At 33.1% G+C, this 12,503-nt stretch overlaps 1 protein-coding gene across 1 annotated transcript in view; it reads left to right on the top strand.

The window, feature by feature from the left end:
- RAD54B (RAD54 homolog B) overlaps positions 1-12,503 on the top strand; it is a 73,990-nt gene that overhangs the window by 25,861 nt on the left and 35,626 nt on the right. Inside the window, exon 3 of the mRNA XM_054590055.1 lies at positions 11,992-12,186. Coding sequence (XP_054446030.1) covers positions 11,992-12,186 — 195 coding nt within the window. The remainder of the gene's footprint in view (positions 1-11,991; positions 12,187-12,503) is intronic.

Below are 12,503 nucleotides of genomic sequence, written 5' to 3'. Positions count from 1 at the left end.
ATCCTCCTTTTTTGGGGGAGGGGGTGTGTGTGAGATTTTTTTTTTTTTTGTCCAGCAAATAAGATACTCTCTTGGAGCTATTATATATCTTGGCTGTAAGATTTAATGTCTAATTCATTTTTAATGTCATCTTCTGAAAAATATTTCTTTCATAGTAAAAAATTTAATGAACAAAAGTAAAATTTTGCATAGATTACAAATAGCAAAAATGTTTATGGTTTAAATGATATCCTGTAATGTATTTTTTGTAAGTATTGCTATTTTAGTATTTGTGGAAATAAAACATTCATTCTTAAAGCACACATTAAATTTAAATCTTTAGTATGTATATTAAGGATTTCTATTTTTGCTGGGGCTTTGTTGAGGAAGGATTTTTAAGCCACGCTTTAGAACGGGGGAGGTATAATTTTAGCAGTATAGTGGAGAAGAGATGCTTAAGTCAAAGTGAGCAGCATGAAAAAAGGCCTAGAGAATGGGGATAAGTGGATTGTTGTGTATATAAGCACAAATACAGCGCTAAGCCAAATGATTTTACTTGAGTGTAGAGGGCCAATTAGAGCAATGGTAACCTGAATGAAGACATCTCCCTTGACTAAATGGGGTAGCTACTGTTTGGCTCCAGGAGAATTTTTACATGTAGGCATAAGCCAGAAATCTGCATTTTATGTCACAATTTTCCAGTTTAAAAATGTTTGCAAATAATTTAAAATGTTAAAGCACTGCACAGACAAAACATGTGAGTGGGCCTCATTCAGCCAGTGGGCTTCCGGTTTGTGGACTTTGGAGGCCACATGGTAGAGAGTAGAGCAATGGTTCAGCAAGAATAGATCCTGACCAGTAGCATCAGCATCACTTGAGAACTTGTGAGAAATGTAAACTCATGCCTTTTGAATCAGAAACTCTGGAGGTTGCCCTGGCTGGTGTGGCTCCGTGGATTCAGCACCAGCCTGCAAACCAAAGATTCCCAGTTGGGGCACATGCTTGGGTTGCGGGCTAGGTCCCCAGTAGGGGGTATGTGAGAGGCAACCAGATATTGATGTTTCACCTCTCTCTTTCTCCCTTCCCCTCTCTCTAAAAATAAATAAAATCTTTAAAAAAAAAAGAAACTCTGGAGGTAGAATCCAGCAATCTATTTTAACAAACCCTCTGAAGTTTGAGAATCACTGGAATATTTTGGAAACTAGGTTGGTGCCTAAATCACACTAGATTCTCAAAACAATTTGTTGAGAAAAAGAGTAAAGGTGAATTAAGGGATATCAACTTGGAAGTTGGTTGGTTCCAGATTATAGATCACATTAAAAACTATTTTTAAGGAATCAAACCTGAATGTACAATGGGAAGCCAATGATGGCCTTTGGTTAAGGGGGATATAAATTAGAGCTCCAAGTCAGTGTTATAATAATGTCTTTTAGGATGGGCATTGTAGTGAGAGTAAAGTAAGTCTGAAATTTATGTTATGGCTATGGAAATAGAAATAATAAAAATAAAATGTACCGTTATGGTATTACTTTAGCTTGTTGAATGTTTAATTTCATTGGCATTTTATAGTTGCTATTAAGACTTCAGTATTTTATAAAAATCCCTTGAATATATAATGTGATATATCCTTTTGACAATTTCATCATGAATCTGCTATGACTTGAGTCTAATGAATTTTATAATTCTAATTTGAGGTAATGTTTTTACAATAGAGTTCTAGTAAATGCATTCTTAAAATAATCAGCTTTAACTTTTTGAGGTTACTGAAAGCAAATTACTATATAGAAAGTAATTCATATTACAGTCTTAGCATACTACTACTTAGAATTGATGATGAATGTTTAATTTGAATATAGACTTTGTGCAGCTAAATGAGTTTTCCAAAGTGTGTTCTATGGAACATTAATGCTGTGAGATATTTCTAGGAGAGAGTTCTGTGTTTAAAATAGTGCAACATATGCCCTGGGTTGTGTGGCTTAGTGGATTCAGTGCCAGCCTGCTAATTGAAAGGTTGTGGTTCGATTCCCAGTCAGGACACATGTCTGGGTTGTGGGCCGAATCCAAGTGGGGATGTGTGAGAGGCAACCAATCAATGTATCTCTTACATGTCGATGTTTCTCTCCCTCTCTTCCTCCCATACCCTCTCTCTAAAAACAAATAACTAAAATCTAAAAAAAAAAAAAAAAAGTACAACATATATTGTTTTTGGTGATTAGGTTATAAAATCAGTGTTGCAGGTAAAAATGTACTACAAAATTGCCCTTGAAAAATCTGCTGCTGCCCATAAAATAGTTGTAAACATAGTTTGGTACCGTAAGATTTTTTCCCAGCATTTTTGAAGATTGTTGTTTCTTTGGTTGTTTCAGATGGCAAATGCATTAGCACTTAGACTGAGTAGAATAAAACAGTCTTATTTTTATGTATTTTTAAACCCCAGAATCTCATTCATTGTGGTGATTTTACAACAGTAATTTTTCCAATCAGTCTTGTGTAATTTTAGTTTGTAAAAATTTAAGTGCTTATGATTCTGTTCCATTGTATAACCACTTCTCCCCCTATGCGACCATAATTAGCATAGTATAGTTTATGAAAATTCCAGCATAAAGAAAACTTTACTTATTTGACCGGGAAGCTTTTTTTTGGAGGTTTTTATTGTCATTTTGTATAGTATTTTAGGAAAATTTTGAGCTAAATCTTTTTTATTTTTCTTTTTGACAGACTTTTTTGACTACTTAGCAACTTACACGAGCAATTTTGCTGGGGACAAATTTCACTAAGGGGAATGTGTAAGGGCAAGTTCTGCTAGTACTAATGGAATACAACTGAAGCCACCAGATTCCTACATACTGTAGAGAGCTGTATGGGGCCATGAGATTTACCTATGAAATGTAATGCTGGGAAAATGGAATAGTGATTTGATTTTTAAAATGTAGATTTGGTTCTGTACAACTATATTAAATTTGAAAATCTCAAGTCAAATTACTATTTCATCTAATATATTAAAACTTTAAATAGTGGATAGGTTATTTTTACCACCTTCCTATGTGTTTTTTACCGATACGAACTTAAATCATACATTGTTATTTTTACAACTTTTGTTTCCCTAAACTAGGTATGATTTATAATGTCTTCCTGGAAAAAATAATGAAGCTCTTCCATTTCTAAAGATGCCAGTGGATTTCTTAAAATATTCAGATCAAGTACTTCTATCTATAATGAGGCATCAACTTGATGTTAGTTCATTTTTGAAAGATTCACACTATCCCATTGCACCTTAGATAGAAATGTGTAAAATATGAATTATTTTTCATGTGCCTTCTTTTAGAGTAATGTTGAATTTTAAATAGGCATGTTTAAATTAGTGTGATAAAATGTATTTAATATATACTGTTGATGATGGTGATTAAATGTTTTGTTAGTACATGTTCTTTTAAGTACAAGGTAATACATTGTACTGATTTGTGTGTACTTACCTTTTGTGTCATAAGACAAAGAATTCAGTACTCTTGAGGTAAAGTTTTAATGATGAGGCATAACTGAAATAAATTTATTTAGGTGGTTGTGTTATAGTAATACCCAGTGTGCCATGTTTAAATATCATAATTGTTTTTAAAAAATTAAGATCCACAAATTCTCAAAATCAATGAAATATTTGATTGTAAATACTTAAAAATAATTAGATGAAATATGGTTGCAGTACTTAACACAAAAGATTCAACACTTAAAATATTCAACCTGTTAATCATTAACAGTTATGCTAAATCTTTGCATATGATTTTTATTTGATTAAAACTAGTAATTATAATATGAATTTATATTATTTTTAGTTTTCAATTGTTTGTAAATAGTGGAAAGCAAAATAAATAAATAAGATAAAAATACCACCCAAGTCAGCCCAAACAATTTAAACCAAAATGTATATATCATTAGACTTTGTCAGTAAATCTTTCATGTTTTAAAATTATGTGTGAATTCACTTCTGTTACAAAGATTAAGGAAGTCTTCAAACATAGCAAAAGTCAGAAGTATTTTATAGTAAACATTCATATGTCTATCACCTAAATTCTACAATTTTTTTAATTGCATTTGCTTTATCATATATTTACCCATTCATCTATCAACTCATTTTTAAAAGAAAACTTAAACAAGTTGCAGAATTAGTTAGAATACTTCTAAATATTTCAGCATGAATATTATGAATTGGAGTTCAATATTTATTTACATATGTATTTTTGTTTTAAAGATAAGATTTGCAAACAGTGAAATGCATAAAATGTAAATGTTGAGTTTTGACAGTTGACTACACCTTTGTAGCTTAAATCCCTCTCAAATTCAGAACATTGTCATCACCTCAGGTAGTTTTCTCCCTTTCTAATCACTCCTCTGACACCTTAGGCAACTACTATTCTAATTTTTTAAAAAAATCATAAATAAATTTTGCCTGTTCTAGAACTTCACATAGTATGTACCCCTTGTTTCTGTTTTCTTTCACCCATCTTAACATTTTTCATTTTCACTCATGTTCATCTATCTCCTTTGTCAGTGTTTCATTGCTTTTTGTTGCTGAGTAGTATCCATTGTATAAATATACCACTGTTGGTTTATCTTTTGATGTACTTCTGGGCTATTTCCAGATTTTGGCTATTGTGTATAAAAATTCTATGAATATTCTTGTATAAATTAGTTATGGATGTAATGTTGGATTAGGAAAGTTACACAGTTCATTTTTTAAAGAACTGACAGATTTTTTTCCCAAGTGATTGTACCATTTAAACTTCCATTTACAATGTATGGTTTCTTTTTTAAAATAAAGTTTTGCATGTTCAATGATTGGAATGTCAGAAATGGAATTGAAGAACTTTTCTGATATTTAAATGAACTGAAAATGCTGGGCAGATAGTTTAGATACCTAGAAATATTGTAGTTTTATTTACCTTTTTCTACTTTAGCATTCATTGCATATATGCTTTGACAAGAGGTATTGAGAAATATGATGAAATGTATAGTCCCTGTCATGCTCATAAAGTATTATTCTAAAAATGACCTTTAATGCAAAGAAGTATCTTCTAGGTTTCTTTTATGTATAGTGATTCTTGTACTTAGTTGACAGTCAATCTCTTATTAGGTAAAGAAAACTATGGATGATTACCAGTTTAAAGGAATATGTGTATTAATGTTTGTATATTTTTTAGTGCAATAAAAACTATGTTTCAAATCTTAAGTATATATTACAGTTATATTAGTGCATATTAAACATTCTGGTATGTTTTCATAATTTTAAAACTCAGAAAATTCTGACACTCTGAAACAGTATTTACATTCTTTATTGAAGTTGATTATTTAAGACATTTAAAATTTCATATTTTCAATTGAAAATAATATGATTATATACAGTTTTTGAAAGGAAAGAAAGAATATTAAAGACTTGGGTTTATGCAATGCACAATTAAGCTATCCAGCCCTAATGTGACTGTGCTTATGAATCCTTAAAATTGTAATGTCCACCACTAATATTAAAATGACATTATCTATTTCTTTCTTTTATTGCAAAGCATGGTTTAAAGCATCTTTACCTTGTGAATCTTGCTGATAGGCCTTCAAGTCTCTTGTTTATGTAGACCATTTTTTGTTACTGATTTGGGATGTACACTACAGGGTCAAGGGGGAAATTAATGAGAACCAAGTTTAGAAATAAAAGTTACTGTTATGGTGGCATTGTTAGGAGTGGTTAGTCTGGGATGTAGCAAACTAGTCAATATTTTATGTAACACAGGTAGGGTAGATATAAGAAATTATGTTCATTATATCCTTCATTTCCAGTTGTCTTTATTCTGATTTTGGTAATTATTCACTCTCCTTTTTGTACTCTTTAAGTCCGACGTTTAACATGGACTCAGTGGGAGAGGAGCAAGGGCAAAATGATGATGATGGCAGGTAACATTTAGGGAGTACTTATTTTATAGCAGCTACTGAGGAGTTACATTTTTCTCTTGGATCACCTAATAAAAAATGAACACATTTGAAAAATGCAGAAAGATATTGTCAGTCTCTTGTTCAATGCACTGTAACTGCTACTGGTAGGAATAATGCAAAAAGAAAACAAGTTAAAATTGGCTAAAATTTCACACCACAAAGTTCTTTAGAATTCAAAAACTAATCAAAGCAAAACTGAAAACTTTATCTGGGAAAATCAAGGTGGATAAAACAACCTCAGTAACATACGACAACGACCAATTCATCTAAAAACTGGTAAATTTTCTTGAGAAAAAACTGATGGAGTGATAAATTCTTACAATATTTGGGCATTCAAAACTTGATTTAGCCAAAGTCATTTGGTAGAAATTATAAAAGAAAACTTGTTTTGACAAAAATAAGTTAATCTAGTCAGTGAAATATGACACATAAAAAAGTGACTGATGGATTAAATCTTTGTTGTAAAGTTTACTTGAAAAATAATCCTGAAGGTAACAATTCATTAAAATGTAAATAAAAATAGACAATAATGGAGATGAATTCAAAGTTCATTTCTAAAGGTTATTTTCTCAATGAAAATTTTAAGACTATTCTCTTTGAATTAAATATTTTTATAAACATGAAGTAAAAAATGCACCTAGATTCAAAATGGCAGTTTTGAAGAGTATCTGTTGTTTTGGAAATATGGTGATGAATACTGTCAAACAGACCCTCCTCTCAGGACTCTATAGTTTAGGCATCTTAAATGACTTGTCACGTAAGTAGTTGCAGAGATAATGCTGAGGTAGCAAGGCAACTTGATCTAGTTTGGCAATCAGGGGCATTTAAACTGTCCAGAAGGGTAAGTAGAAGTTAATTTAGTATAACATGGGAGGAAGAGAAGTAGAAGATCCGTTGGCTGGAACTAGCATGTTTTCTTTAAGATCATTAAGACTAATGGATTTTAAGCAAGAGAGGTACATGATCATTTACATTTAAAAACAGATGAAATCTAGTAAATGGGGAAAATGATGTCAGTGGATAGGAGTGGCAGGAGAACATCTCAGTGGACCTGTTGGTAAGACCCTACAATAGCACAGTAGTTCAGAGATGAGAATGCTTGGCTTCTGCTGGGTGCTACAGCAGCTTGAATCCTTTCGGGCACTGCTAAAAAGTTCATTGGGCCATGCATTCTGGACTGCATATGAGTCAATTGATTTAGCTGCATATGAATCAGTTGTTTTCTTAGAAATCTTACAGTTCTGACTGGAAGATAAGATTCATTCTCTAAATCCATGAACGCCAGCAATGAAGATATGGATTATCTAAATTCTTTTAGTCACAGTGGATTTTTCAGGATTTTGGGAGATTGGTTCCTCGGCTTGAAGATGTACTAGTTTTATTTTGGTGGACTTAAGTTTTCTGTTTGGTAGGTATTTTCAATAGAATGACTGGTTATAGTAGGTATATATTTACCTTTTTAAGGTGTCTGCCAAGCTGCTTTCCGAAGTGTTTGTACTATTTACATTCCTTCTAGCAAAATGCATGATATTTTCTGTGGCTTTACATCTTTGCTAACACTTGGTATGGTCGGGTTTTTCTGCTATTAGCCTAGTGGACATGTGGTAGTGTGAGTGTGTGTTTTTAAACATTTTTTGGGGATATAATTGATATACCATGTAATTCTCCTGTATGAAGTATACAATTCATGGTTTTTAGTATTGTCACATGTATATGCAACTATCACTACAGACAATTTTAGAACATTTTCAGCACTTCAAAAAGAAACCCTGTATATAGCTTTCACATCACCCCCTCCTTCCTTCTACACCTACCCTCAACCCCCAGCCTTAAAGCAACTGCTAATCTTTCTCTCTATAGATTTCCCTGTTCTGGGCACTTTATATGAATGGAATCATATAATATGTGGTCTTTTGTGACTGGCTTCTTTACTTAGCATAATATTTTCAAGGTTCGTCTATGTTGTAGCATATGTCAGTACTTTATTCCTTTTTATGGACAAATAATATTCCATTGTATAGCTATACCACCTTTGGTTTATCCATTTGTCAATTGAGTGGTCATCTGGGTTGTTTCTATCTTTGGGCTATTATGGATAAGCCTGCTATTAATATTCATGTACAAGTTTTTATGTGAATATATGTTTTTATTTTCCTTGGGCATGTACGTAGGAGTGGAATTGCTATGTCACATGGTAAATATTTAATACGAAGAACTGCAAGAATGTTTTCCGTAATGGCTGCACCATTTTATATTCCCACCAGCAACATATGAGGTTTCCAATTTCTCCATATCCTTACCACACTTGCTATTATCTGGCTTTTTGATTCCTTTCATCCTAGTGGATGTTTGTATTGTGCGTTTGTATTCTGGCTAAGAACTCTTTGCCTACTTCAAGGTTACAGATACAGTTGGTCCTCAGACAACATGGGAGTTAGGATTGCCAACTCCTCCACGCAGCTGAAAATCTGAGTATAACTTCTGACCCTCTAAAACTTAACTACTAATAACTTACTGTTGACTAGGAGCCTTACTGATGACATAGTCGATTAACACATATTTTGTATCTTATATGTATTTTATGCCATATTCTTACAGTAAAGTAAGCTAGAGAAATAAAATGTTATTAAGAAAACCATAAGGAAGACAAAACATATTTACAGTATTTATTGAAAAGAATCTGTATTTTAGTGGACCTGCACAGTTCAACAACAGTTCAGGGTCAACTGTATTTTCTTCTATGTTTTCCTTTACAAATTTGTAGTTTTAGACTTTACATTTAGGTCTGTGATCTATTTTGAGTTAAATTTTGTATATGGGTGAGTTAATGCTTGATGTTCATCTTTTTCCATAAGGATATACAGTTGATTTACAAACATTGGTTGAAAAGACTTTCTTTTCCCCATTGAATTTGCTTCACCAGCTTTGTTGAAGATCAGTTGACCATGTATATACATGTTGTTGGCCCACTATCCTGTTGTATTGATCTTTATGTCTTTTTTTCCCTTTTGCCTGTACCAAACTATCTTGATTATTGTCGTGTAGTAGGAAACCAAGAAATCAGAAGGGATAAGTCCTCCAACTTTATTCTTCTTAAAAATTGTTTTGGCTATCTATGTTCTTTACATTTCATATAAATTTTAGAACCTACTTAGTTTCTACCAAAAGCATCCTGGGATTTGATTGGTATTGTGTTCTATAAGAAATCATTTTGGGGAGGATTTCCTTTTTAAAACTGAAAATTTCAGTTCATGAAATACGGGCTTTATATATTTAGATCTTTGCTAATTTCTTTTACACAGCTTTTTAATTTTCATGGTAGAAAGCTTAGGTGACTTTTGTTAGATATTTTCTTAAGTATTTCATAGGTATTTTTTTGGAGCTACTGTGAGTGAACTTTTAAAAATTTAATTATTCAATTATTTCTTGCTAATCTGTATGAATACAATTTGTTTTTTTACTTATGAACCTTATAACCTGTGACCCTGCTAAATTTGTTTTATTAGTTTTAGCCATCGGTTCTTAGATTCCCTGGGCATTTGTATGTGAATAATCTTGTCTGCACATAGGTACAGTCTAACTTCTTCCTTTCTGATGTTTTTGCTTTTTGTTTTTATTGCCTTACTGCGGTGGCTAGGGCTTCCAGGACATTGTGGATTAGAAGGGGTAAAAGAGGCATCCCTGTCCTACTCTTGATCTCAGTGTTTTTTCTTTTCCTGTTTAAGTAAATGGTACATTTTAAAAGGTAATTATTTAGTTTTTGTTTTGTAAATCCTATTGTTTTGATAGTTTCCTGGGCTCAACTGTGTATTTGGTAAAAGATATGGGGCATGGGGAAATGAGATTTTGAGGTCTGTATCTAGAGTGCCTTTAACTTCGCCACTGAAAATCCAGCGTACAAGTTTGGTGAGGAGCAGGAGCGAGGACTCAGCATAAGGCTGTGTTTCTCTTGGGGAAGCTAGTGTTTGAACTGTAACTGCCAAGGGGAAGATAGAGGAAGTAAGGCAGAAAGGGGGAGATTTTGTTGAGTGCAAAGTGTGCTTGAGTTAATAGATAAGTTATAATGTTCCAGCTTCAAAACACTGCAAATTTAGAATATGCTCATGCCTTTCAACCTATTATGCTGTTATTTTTTTGTTTTATCTTTAAAAGTTGTATATAATTTACACTCAGTAAAATATAGTAGTTATGAAATTACCAGTGATTGTTTTGTTAATTGTGTACATTCAGAACAGGTTCTCCTCTCCTGTCCCTTTCCATCCAGTCCCCCAGCTCCAGAGACAGCAACCACTTTTTGGTTTCTATCGTCAAACATCAGTTTCCCTGTTGTGCAGTTACTGGAGAATTTTCTGTTTTAGGCTGGATATGTGGGATATACATATAGAAGGGGGAACCCCCCAAACCAGGATTTATTTATAAATTGTGTATTTATTCTTACATGTTTACATTTCAGTCACCTTTTTTTAAGCATACATAATTGTAGTAGAAAAAGTCTGGATTTACTCAACGCCCCAAAACAGACACAACTGCTACTGACACAGATATTTCCGTTGTCCTAAAAATACCCCTATACTCCACCTATTCATGCCTTCTTCTCTCTAGCCCCTAGCATTTGCTGATCCTTTTAACCGTCTCCATGGTTTTGCCTTTTCCAGAATGTCATGTATAGTTAGAATCACACAGTATAAAATTGCCTCTTCCATCATATGAGAGGGGACCCCCCCAAAACAGAATTTATTTATAAAACATTGAGTATTTATTCTTACATGTTTAAACTTCAGTCACCTTCAAATCACTCTTCATTTGCTGCAGTACATCTATTCAGACATTCCCACTGCTCAAAACAGTTTTCAAATTTGTCAATTTTGATGGCTTTTAGTGTTTCTGCCATTTTTTTTGTTTCACCTTTTCCACAGTGGCAAAACATTTCCTTTTTTGAAGGGGGAAACAAAGGAAGTCCCTCAGGGCAAGATTTGGTGAATAGGGAGGGTGGGGCAAAGGGGACAGGCTGTTTTTGGTCGTAAACTTCTGAACACTCAGCTTGGTGTGGGCAGGTGCACTTGAAAATCACCTATCATGAAATGGACGAATGCTTTGAAAGAGTCTTCAAAAATAATTCATTGAAGCCAAATGCAGCTTCTCACAACACCACCAGCTGGTACACTGGTTCAGATGGGTTCCTAGAACACTCACTCATCCAGCTGTGGAATCCTGTACTACAAGGGGCATGCCCTCCTGAAGATAAGTCCATTTTTTGGGGTCTCCCCTCGTGTGTGCATGCGTGCGTGCATGTGTGTGTGTGTGTGTTTGGCTTGGCAGTTTTCAAATTGAGGTATAATTGACATAACATACTAATCCCAGGTGTACAATGTAATATTTTATATGTATTGTGAAATGATCACCAAAATAAGTTTAGATAACACTGGATATGTTTTTATAACCACATCCAATGTCTTTAGGAACAGTACAGACTTCTGTGAGAAGGAATTTTTTAAAATTCTAGATTATATACTACTGAATTCTTAGGATCAGTGGCCTAGCCTGAATACTCTATAACTCAGACACAAAAGTATTTTCATGAAGTTTAGTCTCATTCCTACTTTGCTGTTTTATATTTATTTGTTTTTGAAAAAACTAGAGATATTTTTTCAGACAACTCTGTGATCTTACTTTAATTTTCCTGACTGTTAATTAAATCCGTTGTTCAAAACATGTGATTTTAGATATTTTCCCAGGGATTTTGAAATATTATTTTTAGTTCCTAGAGTTTTAAAATGTTTGCGGGAATTACACTATTCTGCTTCAACTGGGTTTATATGATTTTGAGGTAAAAAAAATTATATTCATTGCACTCATTTTAATGCAAGCACCAGACATATGAATTTCTCACTTTATAAAATGCTAACATGATATGGTCAAATAGTCTTTCATACTTCATAATACAATCTGATTTTCTTGTGTATTTTTTTTGTTTGAAAGACCTTACTTTTAAATATTAAAGTGATCTTTAGTAATGTGGTTTTTATTTTTCTATTCTAGTTTATTCGGCCCCTAAAGAAATAACAGTGCCTAAGGGACAAGAAGTGGAACCTGATAGCCTGGTTAAATATTTTGCTGTTGTTTGGTGTAAGGCTTCAAAGAAAAAACACAAAAAGTGGGAAGGTGATGCTGTTCTTATTGTCAAAGGAAATTCATTTACATTAAAGGACTTGGAAGGCAAAGACATTGGAAGAGGTATTGGGATATTATTTAATGTTTGTGATTTGGTCTAAAATTAGTCTATCTCTGGTTACATAATTGAAATCTAACTGGATTTTATAGAGGGATACATAAAGATGTTCTTTAATTGACTTTTATGTCTAAATTATCTCATAAGCATAAGCTTATCTAGTAATATTTAGTCTTAAGTATACTAGCTCAATGAGGCAATTCCTATCTCATGGTTTCATTGTCTCCAAACACTGATTTCTCTCAAAAAATCCAGTGGTCAGCCCTGACTGGGTTAGGTGCTGTCCTGCAGACCAAAAGGTCCCCTGCTGGATTCCCCGTCA

This window comes from Pteronotus mesoamericanus, unplaced genomic scaffold, assembly GCF_021234165.1.
Source record: "Pteronotus mesoamericanus isolate MK-2021 breed Mesoamerican mustached bat unplaced genomic scaffold, CSHL_Meso_final scaffold_174, whole genome shotgun sequence".
Classification (NCBI taxonomy): Eukaryota; Metazoa; Chordata; class Mammalia; order Chiroptera; family Mormoopidae; genus Pteronotus; species Pteronotus mesoamericanus.
The sequence above is the reverse complement of the archived record's forward strand: the minus strand, read 5'-3'. Positions and strand labels throughout refer to the sequence as shown.